This window comes from Barbus barbus (genome assembly GCF_936440315.1).
Source record: "Barbus barbus genome assembly, chromosome: 5".
NCBI classification, from domain to species: Eukaryota; Metazoa; Chordata; class Actinopteri; order Cypriniformes; family Cyprinidae; genus Barbus; species Barbus barbus.
In genome coordinates this window covers 771,205-784,748 of record NC_136733.1, presented here as the reverse complement: position 1 = coordinate 784,748, position 13,544 = coordinate 771,205, and the positions used below count along the sequence as shown (strand labels likewise).

At 35.3% G+C, this 13,544-nt stretch overlaps 1 protein-coding gene across 1 annotated transcript in view; it reads left to right on the top strand.

The window, feature by feature from the left end:
• LOC306869423 (methyl-CpG-binding domain protein 2-like) overlaps positions 1–13,316 on the top strand; it is a 29,613-nt gene extending 16,297 nt beyond the window's left edge. Inside the window, exons 4-7 of the mRNA XM_079416193.1 lie at positions 932–1,022; positions 1,092–1,269; positions 6,580–6,704; positions 12,861–13,316. Of these exons, the coding sequence (XP_079272319.1) occupies positions 932–1,022; positions 1,092–1,269; positions 6,580–6,694 (384 nt within the window). The 3' untranslated portion in view covers positions 6,695–6,704; positions 12,861–13,316. The remainder of the gene's footprint in view (positions 1–931; positions 1,023–1,091; positions 1,270–6,579; positions 6,705–12,860) is intronic.
• The last annotated feature ends 228 nt before the right edge of the window (positions 13,317–13,544 follow it).

Here is a 13,544-nt window from a genome sequence, read left to right as displayed (position 1 = left end):
AAATCTGACGGTCTCCTTCCTGAATTAGAATTATCTATAAGTGTTCTTTTGTCTCAAGGTTGTAAGCTGTTCTGTGAAAGAGGCTTGCTGGTTAGTTTGCTTGCTTCAGACTAGATTGTTACAGCTTTGAGGCCCGTCTTTGAATCTCAGCTCCTCATGAATCGATGTTCTGATGGAATCTTAACTTTGTCTGATTCAGTCTCTGATATCTTACACATTTAACAATTTTTGTGCTTTTTTCTTTTTTTAAATGTTTACTTTTTATTATTTAAATATTTTTAATACTTTAACATGTATTAATTAGTTTTGAATGAACTTTAAGTGAAATATTTTAATTTTAGTTTGTGATTTTGCTCTTTTGTTTGTATATTTCTATTTTAAGTTTTTTGTTTTCAGTTTTAGTACTTAAACTTATTTGATTTCAGTTAGTTGTCTAAGCAACATTTGTGTTTTTGTATTTCTATTGTATTTCACAAAAGCAGTCATAAGGGTAAAGTTTGTGAAATCTGAATAAATAATCTTTCCATTGATGTATGATTTGTTATGATTGGACAATATTTGTCTGAGATACAACTATTAGAAAATCTGGAATCTGAGGGAGCAAAAAAATCTAAATATTGAGAAAATCTCCTTTAAAGTTGTTCAAATGAAGTTCTTAGCAATGCATATTACTAATCAAAAATGAAGTTTTGATATATTTACAGTAGGAAATTGACTAAATATCTTCATGGAACATGATCTTAATATCCTAATGATTTTTGTCATAAAAGAGAAATGTATAATTGTGATCCATACAATGTATTGTTGTCTATTGCTACAGATATACCTGTGTTACTGATGACTGCTTTTGTGCTGCAGGGAGATATTTAATTAGATTTCAGCAGTGTGTTCTTCACAGAGTCTTGATTGGTGTCTGGTGTGTTTTGCGCAGCTGTTCTGGGAGAAGCGTCTGAAGGGCTTGCGGTCGTCGGATGTGTCGGAGGAAGCGCTCAGGACGATGGATCTGCCCAAAGGTTTACAGAGTAAGGCTGGTTGGGTCTGGTTTGAATGGCGTTTGCCGATGGCTGGCTAATGTGGGTGCTGTGGCGCAGGTATCGGGCCGGACTCGTCGGACGAGACGCTTCTGTCGGCCATCGCCAGCGCTCTGCACATGAGCTCGGCGCCCATCACGGGTCAGACATCCTCGGCGGCCGAGAAAAACCCGGCCATATGGCTGAACACGTCGCAGCCGCTCTGCAAAGCCTTCACCGTCACAGACGACGACATACGGTAAGACCTCTGGCAGGTCAAAGGTCAAAGTCATCGTCAGGGTTACGCCACATTACTGTATATGAAACATCAAATGTGTAACTTTATAACATTAATTTTTCATGCATTATAAAAATATTTTAATGCATTAGTTACGCTGGAGAACCCATGTAATGAAGATAATTCCACACGTAACTGCAATCGCAGGTTTCCAACAGAGAGGGAGACAACGAGGCAAAACTTACGGACTGCAGTTTTAAGTTTTTCATCTAATATTTGATCATCTATTAATTTAATGCATTAATTGCATTATTGTTATGCATTAGTTATGCCTTGTAATGCACCTAATAATGATCTCATGAATATTCAGTTATAATACATTATAATGACATACAAGTATTTAATCATTTTAAAGTTGTCTTCTAATATTTATCTTTTATTTTTGCTCAGCTTTATTTAATTTAACAAAATTATTTATAACTTTTAATTTAACAGCAACAATACTGAGAAATACTGGAAGCCTTTATATATAATGCATTATAAAATATTAATGCATTAATTGCCCTGTAATGCACTGCGTGATCTCATGAGTAAGTGTATCACTGAAATATCATTGCCAGTGTTTTGTGATAAAGTTCTGAGCTCATCCGCTCTGTTAATTCTGCCGTGAGGTGGATGTTTTCTGTATTCATCGGCGCAGGGAATCAGTGTCACAGTTCACGCCGAGCCGAAACCCTTCCGCTTCTCCTGAGATTGATGCGCGAGAGTCATTTCACTCCGGCTCCGACGCTAAATTGGATGCTTGCTGTTTGAAAAACACAAGTGAAATAAGATTTTCCTGCTGTAGTTGTTTAGAGTTTCTTCAGCATACTGATGAGACGCTGGGCCTGTGCTGTGGTGCAGTGCTTAAACGCTGGTTAGCAGATTCACTTTCAATAAATGAGTCGGACTGATCAGGGACAAATCAGGCCCGGTTCTACAGGGGTGCACCCTCAAACGAAATCAATAGCACCCTCCGTTAAAGATTTGGCAAACTGGAGATCGGTTTCTATTTCAATGTGTTTTTGCAGCGTTGAGGAGTGTAAACAGTCACAGACATATCTATTGATTTCTTGAATCAGAGGCGTTTTAAGTTTTAATCCACTCACCGAGCTCAAATTTGGAGTTTTTGTTCAGGTGTTGTGTTCAGCACAAATCATCTCATTATAACTAAGTGTAGTCGCGGTATATATACAGTGCCCTCCAAAAGTATTGGAACAGTAAACAGAAAATTGCTCTGTTGGCTGTGGAGTCAAGACATTTACAAATATGATTAAAAGATGAATATGAGATAAAACTACAGAATGTCACATTTTATTATTGGGTGATTCAACACATAGATGTTTTACCAGCTAAGAAGTTCAGCACTTTTAGAGTTCATCCCTCTATCTGATGTGAGCATAAGTATTGGAGCAGTTTCCTCTCAGGTCTTTCTAAGTGATCAGCTGTGTCCTGTTGCATTAATTCTTCAGATATTAAAAGCAGGGAATGTGTCGTATCAGTTATATCCATTACTTCTGTATTCTGAATCTTGCATTCGATGATGACGACACACACAAACCAGGATGAAGATGAGGGAGCTGACTTTGAGAGAAAAGCAAGCAATTTGGATGCTAAAAGAAAAGAGGAAGTCAGTTAGAGCTCTAGCAAAAACAAAGGGCATGGAGAAATCAAGAGTTTGGAAACCACCAGCGACACCAGCAACCAACAACGACCTGATCGGCTGAGAAAACAACAGTAGCTGATGACAGACAAATCATAAAAACTGTGAAAATGAACCCTAAAAGACGTGTCTGTAAAATCAGCAACAACTTCCAGAAAGCTGGGGTGATGCTCTGACAATCTACTGTCCTCAGGAGACTTTGACACAGAATTACAGATGCTACACAGCAAGATGCAAACCTCTGACCAGCACCAAACATAGAAAGACAAGAGTAGAGTTTGCAGAAAAGCACAAAGGTGAGCCAGAAGAGTTTTGGAGCTGTGTTTATGGACCGATGAGACAAAGATGAACCTTTATCTAAGTGATGGGAAAGCACTAATGTGGAGAAATAAAGGGAACTGCAATGATCCCAAGCATACAGCCTCATCTGTAAAGCATGGTGGAGGTGGTGTCATGGCATGGGCATGCATGGCTGTCTCTGGAACAGGCCCTCTCAACTTTACTGATGACTTCATGTATGATGACAGTAGCAGAATGAATTTGGAAGGGTTCAAAACCATCTTGCCTACCAATATTCAAGAAAATGCCACCAGATTCATTGGGAAGTGCTTCATATTGCATCAGGACAATGACCCAAAACACCCTGCCAGTTCAGTCAAGGAGTTTATAAGAGCAAAGAAATGGAAAGTCTCAGATTGCCCAAGTCAATCTCCAGATTTAAATCTGATTGAACATGAATTTCAGCAGCTGGAGAGGAGAGTAAAGGCAGAAACTCCCCAAAACAAGCAACAATTGGGATTGGCTGCATTAAAGGCTGGGAAAAGTATTTCAAAGGATGAGAGCAAGAGTCTGGTGATGTCTATGGGTCACAGACTCACTGCTGTGATTGTGTGCAAGGGATCTGCAACTAAATAATAGCTTTTAATCTTTTATATCTGCCTTATGTTCAACTGTCCCAATACTTATGCTCTCATCAATGAGTGGGATGAACTCTAAAAGTGCTGAACTTCTTAGCTGGTAAAACATGTATGTGTTGAAACGGCTAATAATAAAATGTGACATTCTGTAGTTTTGTCTCATATTCATCTTTTAATCATATTTGTAAATGTCTTGACTCCACAGCCAACAGAGATATTTTGTCTTTACTGTTCCAATACTTATGGAGGGCACTATATATATATATATATATATAAGAAGCACCCTCAGCGATTTTATTCTGGATCCGGGCCTGGGATGAATGTAATGGAGCACAATCTCTCTCTCCTGGAGAAAATTAAATATTTATTTAAAATAAATTATTTTTATTATTACGTTTGATTTAATTTTGTTTGTTTTATTTTTACATTTAATAATTTTTATTATGTATTTTAAAATGTATTTTATTATTCTAAATTATTTATTTAAATGTTTAATTGTTTATTATTTATTTACATTTTTAAATTATATTAACTTTTAGTTACTTTTATTTACTTACTTGCAATGAATTATTTATGCATTTATTTTATATAAATGATTTAAAATGTTAATGATTTTTCATTTTACATTTTGTTTTAATTATTTTAGTTGTTTTAAATGAATTATAAATATAAATAAATAAATTCGTTTACAGTGTTATTATATTAATTAATTGATTGATTAATTAATGCATTATTTATGTTTCTTTTAAATGAACTATTTATTTATTTGTTTACTTAAATACACTTTAAAACTATTAATTATATTTTTTTATTAATTTTCAAATGTTTTTATTTATTTGTTTATTTTTTATAATTCATTAATTTGTTATAATGATTTCGTTGTTGTCTATTAATAGTTCTGTTATTGTTGGTTATTGTTGACACAGATATGTTTCCATACTGAAATATGGCTGGCAGATGGATAATAATCTGATATTTCTCCTACCAGTTCAATGTCTTAAGACAGTTTTCCAGTCCAAAACACAAGGTGGCAGTAGATGCACACACATGCAGCATATGTGTGTGTGTGTGTGTGTGTGTGTGTTCAGACTCATGCATTAGAGATGTGTGTTGTCTGTGAGGGCTGGAGAGATTTCATTCTCTGTGTTTTTCATTTTCTAAGAAGGAAGCGATTGAGAGGTTCATATGAGCAGGACAGTAATAGTATGGCATGCATTAGCGTGTGTTCAGTGCAGATCTTGTGTTGGAAACGCAGGACTGTCAGCCGCTTCATGTGCATCATTATCATTCAAAACGCGCAGCAAATGCTCGCTCCTTCCAACGTCTCGTAAGAGCTGCGACAAAAACCTCCATGAGTGTGTGTGTGTGTGTGTGTGTGTGTTTATGAGCATCTGTTGACAGCAGCATCTGCAGGAATCTACAGGATCTTCCCTCAGTGACACTTAGAAACGTTGAACCCAAACAGTCACGATTTAATTTTTCATCATCATTTTCCACTTCTCTGACCTTTCCCATTAAAGAGATCGTTCAGCCAAAAATGATCATTCCTGTCACTTTATTTCTTCATGGAACACAAAAGATGGTTTGAAGAACATTTGGAACCAAACCTTCTGAAAATGTTTCAGCTTTAAAACAGTCTGTGGAGAACAGCCCTACATAAATACATTTCAGATTGAGATTTGAGACAAACAACATTGGAGCTCATCAGGGTTATTATCAAAAACTAGAACTAATAAACATTTTTGGGTTTGAAATAAAATAAATCAGAATCAGAATGAGCTTTATTGGCCAGGTATGTTTGAACATACGAGGAATTTGTTTTAGTGACAGAAGCTCCACAGTGCAACAGAGAGACAGCAACAGGACACAGATAATAATGATAATAATAATAAACAAAATAATAATAATGTACAAAATGGACAATATTAAAAATAGCACAAACACAATATACAAAATAGATAATTCAGTATGTACAGGTATGTTAGGTGCAAGTTTGAAATGTAATAAGTATGTATGTTAAATAAAAAATAAAAAGTGTGATAGTGTTGTGTGTTTCATGTTTATTGTTAAGAGTTCAAGTGTTCATGAGATGGATTGACTGAGGGAAGAAACTGTTCCTGTGTCTGGTCGTTCTGGTGCTCAGAGCTCTGTAGCGTCGACCAGACGGTAACAGTTCAAAGAGGGAGTGTGCTGGATGTGAGGGGTCCAGAGTGATTTTACCAGCCCTTTTGCTCACTCTGGATAAGTACAGTTCTTGGAGAGTGGGGAGGGTTGTACCAATGATTCGCTCAGCAGTCCGGACTACCCTCCGTAGTCTTCTGAGGTCAGATTTGGTAGCTGAGCTGAACCAGACAGTTATTGAGGTGCAGAGGATGGATTCAATGATAACTCAAGCAACATACAGACAAGTAACAGTAGCCTTAATCATTCAATCAGCACTCAACCAAACAACCTCATGCACTGTATATAGCATCAAAATCTCAGCTAGTAAAGCAGAACTTAGTTTGTAACATTAATGTTGACTCTCAATGAACCACATCTTTAGGTGAAACTTAAAGGAGGTATAAGTATTAAAATGTGTAATGTAAGGTGGCATGGAGTTCCACATCAAGCTCTTCCATCTCAGAAGAAAAGAGAAAGCCGCTGTTGTTGTGGATTTGATTGACAGGCCAGGTCAGAGCCTTCATCAGCTCTCCTCCTCTTCCTCCTCAGGGAGCAGGAGCTGAAGGTGCATCAGGCGCGCCGCAGTCTGGAAGAAGCTCTGATGGCCGACAGTTTGGCGCGAGCCGCCGAGTCCAGACGAGACACACAGGGCAGAGCGGCGTGAAGAGAAACAGGTGAGCAACCTCCAGAGAGGACTTCATTACTGCTGCGCCTCACAGAAATACTCCATTATTCAGAAGATTATATTCAGATCAATTCAGCTCAGGTTTGGTCTCGTCTGACAGTGTCACTGACATCAGATTGATAATGTTACTGTAATTCAAAAGAACAGGTCATCTGAGATCAGGATGAGTGTGTTTCTGCATCAGGTTTGTAGAAATGTGTCTCTGCATCAGTGTCTCAGCAATGGATGCTCTGCAGTGAATGGGTGCCGTCAGAATGAGAGTCCAAACAGCTGATAAAAACATCACAATAATCCACTCCACTCCAGTCCATCAGTTAACATCTGGAGAAGACACTGATGCAGAGACACATTTCTACAAACCTGATGAAGACACACTGGGGACTGAGGGTGAGAACATTACAGCTAATGTTCATTATTGAGTCTTTAAAATAAGATGTATTGGTGCTTCAGTTAGGACCTCTAACTTTATCAACATGGGTTTTGCAGCATCAGTCCTGTTTAATTTCTCCAGGTGTGTAATATTTGATGTTGATGATCGCGTCAGTGATCTCTGTGATTGTGAAGAGCTCACGGTGATGATGGAGTCTCTCTCTCTCTCCGGCTCGGATATCACGCAGCCATCAAATATTCAGAGCCTCATTAAAACGCAGTCACATCACTTCAGCCTCTTCATCATCATCATCTTCTTCTGACTCTTTTTTTTTAATGGGAATTAATAGTTAATATTCCGTCAGTGAGATCCGTTTTTTCCTCCGTCTGAATGCTGATGCTGGACGACAGAAACACGCTTTCCTGAATAATCAGTCCATTGCTTCACTGAGCTCGTTCTCTCTCTCTGAACAATAAAATATCAGAAATATCTGCCAGCTGGAATTAGTGCAACGGCTTTATCTCCACAAGCTCATCTTTATTTTATTTTCTGCCATGATAAAAGCTGTAATGCACATCATGTGGTGTTTTCATGGCTCTTCTCTGCAAACATGCATTAGATGACGACTCTGAGCGCTGTGCTCGTGTCGTTCAGACTGTTTTTGGAGCACTTGTTTTAATTCATGTTGCTCTACTTCTAACTTCTTTTCAAATACATTCAGGGTATGATCATCATGTTCTGGGTCAATTCAGTACAGTGCACCAAAAATCACACTGAAAAACCATATTTGACAACTTTTGCTGGAAACAACCATTGTTTTCTGTGAAATGTGAATATCACAGTATTTCAAGTATTTTGCCTTATTTTATATGTTTAGATGTAGATTTGTTTTTAAATTTTAGAGATATGACGAGTCAAAAGAATTGTAACAAACTCCAAACTACATGACATAAAGGTACAAGAGAAGAGATCAGAAAGATGTTATCTTCTGATCAAGAGCCACTGTGATAAACTGAGCACTCAGTGCTTCTAGAGTCTACTGCCCTAATGATCACTTAACAAGGGGAGCGAGGAGAAAAAGAAATGGATGAAGATGATACTCAGTAACACACACATTACAAAAAAGTAAAACGTGAATATTATAAAAAGTATTTAACACATTGCAAAAAAGTAAATATGAGAACATTAAAAAACTGTATTTGACAGCTTTTGTTAAACAATTGTTTCATGAAATGTAAATATTATAAACAGTTTATTTTGAATTATTTAAATTATTTTTATATAAATATTTATTTTAAAATTATTTAAAATTTATAATAAAAACGATGAAAATAATGTTTTTTGTCATTTGTAAATAATGTTTTTTTTAGCAATAATGCTTCTTACATATTACCAAAACCATTTTTATGAATGTAAATATAAACAAAATTTAAATATTTTGCTTTATTTTATTTAAAATGTAGTTTTTCTTTTACAATTTTACTTAAATAAAAATTAAATTGTAACATTAATACCTCTCACACATTAGAACATTTTTAAAACTGTATTTGACAAATGTTGTTTTTCCTGAAAGAGTATTCTAAGTATTTTGTATTACATTTAATTTTATTTTTTTATGTGCTATCCTGATCATGATTGATGCACATGGATGAACTGATAAAACACCTTCAATGTAGCACACATTTCTTCAAGTAAAATTGTCTGCCAAATGTATAAATGTAAATCAGAGAGTCCAAACTTTCCAGTTCCTGACTCTAAATGAGAAATAGTCTCACAATTTCAAGAAAGCATCCTTGGTTAACCAGTATTTCCAGCATCTCACAAATGCATTGTGGGTCAGATTGATCCAGAACATAATATAAGTTAGAAGAAGCTAAGTTTTTTCACCTCCACTGCCCTGCGTCTCATGTTTTTAAATGCAAAAATACCTTCTGTGTGAATGGCCTCTAATAGTTAGAGTTAGTTAGGCTTCTTGCATTTTAATATTTATATAATTTTCATCATTTTGTTCTGTATGTGAAATGAGTAGCATGAGCTGATGATTGTAAATCATGGTGATTTTATCACACAGATGAAGGTCAGTGAAGTGTTTGCTGAAATGTTGTTTATCTCTGGATGGGATTGAATGTGTTTATGAGGTGACGGCTGCGAGAGGAGCTCCGACACAAAACACAATTTAAATACAAATTAGTGTACGCTCGGAAACCAATAGCATTTGCATTAATTCCACTGGTGTGTTTGTAAGATAAATGAGTCTGTCCTCAGAATCCAGAGCATGCTTCCTTTCATTCAGATGAGCTGGAGCCGCTTTCACACATTCCCTCGCTTTTGTCTGTAGCTCTGCTTTGTTGTGTTTGTTGATGAGGATGGATCGTATGTATGAAGCTTTTCTCAGGAATTTCTCAGTGTTTTTTAGTGCTTTAAAAAACAAATGCATGCAACACCTTTTACTGACACGGGGGCTGCAGGTTATTATAGTGAACTAAACATAAACCATACAATATGTGTTAAATGAAATGTAAATGTTAACTGAAAGGAAATAAAATATTACAAAATATTTGAGCTATTTTCTCATTTTCATTTAGTTTAACTGGATGCACTAACCAAAATTAAAATGAATAAACCGATATAGACATTTAAAACAGTGTTGTTATAGTAAACTAAAACAATACACATATTTTTGTTACTTGAAATAAAATTTGTTACTTCATCTGAAATAAACAATCATTTAAAATTATTTTATTTCAGCTATTTTTTTATTTTAATTTAGTTTAACTTGAAGTTCTAAATAATAAAAAAAAATAATAAAAACTATATAGATATTTAAAAAACAAACCTAATAAAAATCACAAAAACACACAACACAATTACTAAAACTTTAACAAAAATAAAGAAAAAATGAAACTAAGTCAAAATATTAATAAAACATTCCAGTTACACAAAAATAACACTGATTTAAAAAAATTTAAATAATGACAAACACAAAATTACTAAAACTTTATCTAAAATTAACATCATATTAACATCATATTAAAACAATCAAAATATTAATAAACTATAATAGTATTTCAATTAGACTAAAATAACACTGACTTATAAAACCCTTAAGAATGACAAAAACACTAAATTACTAAAACTAACTAAAATGAACATGAAATGGTAATAAATCAAATTAAAACTAATTCAAAATATTAATAAAAACTTGAATGATACTAAAATAACACTTGTAAAAAATGATCTCAACACCATGTTGCTTTTTTCTTGAATTAATTGAATTTTTACAAGATTTAATGAGGAAAAATGTGTAAGTAAATATGCACAGAATATATATATATATTTTTGTTTCATTGAGACTTTTTTTGAAGCAGAAACAATTACAAAGAATTACAAATATTGAGCATAAAATCCTTTTATTTTTGGTTATTATTTGTATTTTGTTTCTCAAGTTTCTCATCTTTTTGAACGAGCAGATAAAAATACTAAAGCAAAGACATTTCAAAATAAGAGTCCCAGTGTATTTCAAGCTAATTTATGAATAAAATCTATTTTTTTTCTGGCTATTATTGGTATTTTGGTCACACAGAAAACAATATCTGGCATTTAAATGAATGTAAACTCTTGTAGTTTCTCTCTGAACTGCCCCGTCACAGAAAAGAAAGACTAGGAACATTATTTAACCTTCAAGTTACGTATAATCTGCACAATAATCTTTTGATTGCCATTCTTTAAACACATTATCAAATATGATCAAAACCAATATCAATGGACCTCCACTTCATGTGTATTGATATATGAGAGCATAAACCAATTTCAATACACATGTAAATATTGAATAAAACATGTCTTGTGTATTTAAACTCACAGTGTTGCAGTTGAATTAAATAAAATCATTTGAGAAGCCTGATTATTTTGAGATTGTATTATTATATTATTCATTTGATTTGTGCAGGTCTTAAAGTAGATTTTAAGAGCTCTGTGTGGATCCGGTCACATTGACCAAACACAACGAGCCTCGTTATAATAGCGCTGTGTTTGTACCCCTGTGAATGTTTAATTAATGCTTGTGCTTTCAGGCAAACTCTTAAATTGTGGGGCAGTTTGTGTTAATTACCCCTTTATCCTGAGATCTCAGCGTAAGTGAAAAGCTTCTGTAATGAAGATGCAAATTACCCGCGCAGCTCCTGGATTGATTGTACAGCTCTCTCTTTATTCCTGTGATGGACACGCATTACAACTTAAAAGCGCCGTATTTATGTACATTACGCATTATTTTTTCAACACTCTGTGTGTGCAAGATGATTTGTGTTTCCTGAGGTAATTAAAAACTTTTTATGATGATTAGGTTTAATTGTGCTTGTAAATATGTGCCATGTATTAGGCCAAATTACTGAGGAAAAAATCTGCATCCACACAGAGAGATACAAGTGTTTTTATATCATTTACTTGTAATTGAATATGGCAGCTTATTGTACGGAAGGAATTAAAGCTCTATTGAGCTCTATATAACAAACTAAATCATGTTTACATGGCATTTCACTGATAAACTTTAAAAGAATAGTGCTAAAATGTGCTCATCCTCAGTTCATCTGAGATCAGGATGAGTTTGTTTGTTCATCAGGTTTGTATAAATGTGTCTCTGCATCAGTGTCTCAGCAATGGATGCTCTGCAGTGAATGGGTGCCGTCAGAATGAGAGTCCAAACAGCTGATAAAAACACCACAATAATCCACACCACTCCAGTCCATCAGTTAACATCTGGAGAAGACAAAAGATGAAACACATCCAGCATTAAGACGAGTCCATAATCCATAATAACGCTTCCTCCAGTGAAAAGTATTCTGGTCTGAATCAGGAGAGAAATCTGCAGATCAAGCAGTGTTTACAAGACAAAACAGCTCTAAACAAATCTGTGGCTGGATTTTGATGAGAGAGACAACAGGAGATGCACTTTTTCACTGGAGGAAGAGTTATTATGGATTATGGACTCGTCTTAATGCTGGATGTGTTTCATCTTTTGTCTTCTCCAGATGTTAACTGATGGACTGGAGTGGTGTGGATTATTGTGGTGTTTTTATCAGCTGTTTGGACTCTCATTCTGACGGCACCCATTCACTGCAGAGGATGTGAATGTGTTTGTTTTCAGTCAGGCGTGAGTGAAATCATGATGTCGATTACTCAGAAAATGCTGTCGATGGAGCTTTTAACAACGCTGTTCTGCTTCTATTGACCCTGAATATTCTTTTATATATTTCCGCTGGTCTCTCGTTCCGTCTGTTTCACTCTGTCATGTCGAGTGGATTTTCCGTGCAGCCGTTATTGATCTGTGTGGATCTCTGAGGGCTTTTTAACATCCGCTGTAGTGAAAGACTCTTCCTCTACTGTAACACTTCATCTTCATCATCTGACCACACACACACACACACAGACAGACACACACACACAGACACACACAGACAAGACACAAACACACACAGACACACACACACACACACACACACACACACACACACACACAGACACACACAGACAAGACACAAACACACACATACACAGACACACACAGACACACACACACACACACACACACAGACACACACACACACACACACACACACACACACAGACACATTTCTATGTTTTATGGAGACTTCCCATAGGCGTAATGGTCTTTACTGTAAAAACTGTATTTTCTATCCCCTAACCCTAAACCCAACCCTCACAGAAAACCTGTTTTTTTAATTGTCAGAAAGCCTGATGTTGTGCTTTATTTTGCAGGTTTGTTAGTGCACTGGAGTCCAGCTCTGCCCACCGTGGATGCCAGGATATGATGTCATCAGTCTGTGTCAGCGGCACACGTTCAATAATCCATTACCGATAGCTTCAACCAAGGCCTTTTTCAACTAGAGCGTATATTTTGATGTACATATCTATATATGATTGAGAACAATGCTTATTTTGTGTCAGACAGAAGAAAGAAAGCGCGCTTTCATACGGGCAAACAGAGCAATACTTCCTCTCGTCGAATCAGGACAGCGGCGCTGGGTTTGTATCGCCAACTCTTTACTTTCGTTTGGTGTCATTGCTCTCTTCAGGGTTTGACTAATTATTAATACATCTGCAAATGTATGAATGAAAAATGCTTATTTAAGAAAAAAATTTTATACCATGAGATACAAATGTGTACATTTCTTGCATTATACTAGACAGAGTAATTAAAAGATTTTATTCACAAATATGATCTTGTGTTTACTTCAACAGACTTTCATCTTTTCTTCTTTAAACTCAAATGTTTGTGTCCAATACACCATTGTTTATACATTGTCTATATATAGAGAGAGAGAGAGAGTTTTTAATAATATATATTATGCATAATTAATTGTAATAATTATATAATTAAATATTACAATTAATTATACATGTTATTATTAAAAAAACTTATTGATGCTTCCATATGCACTT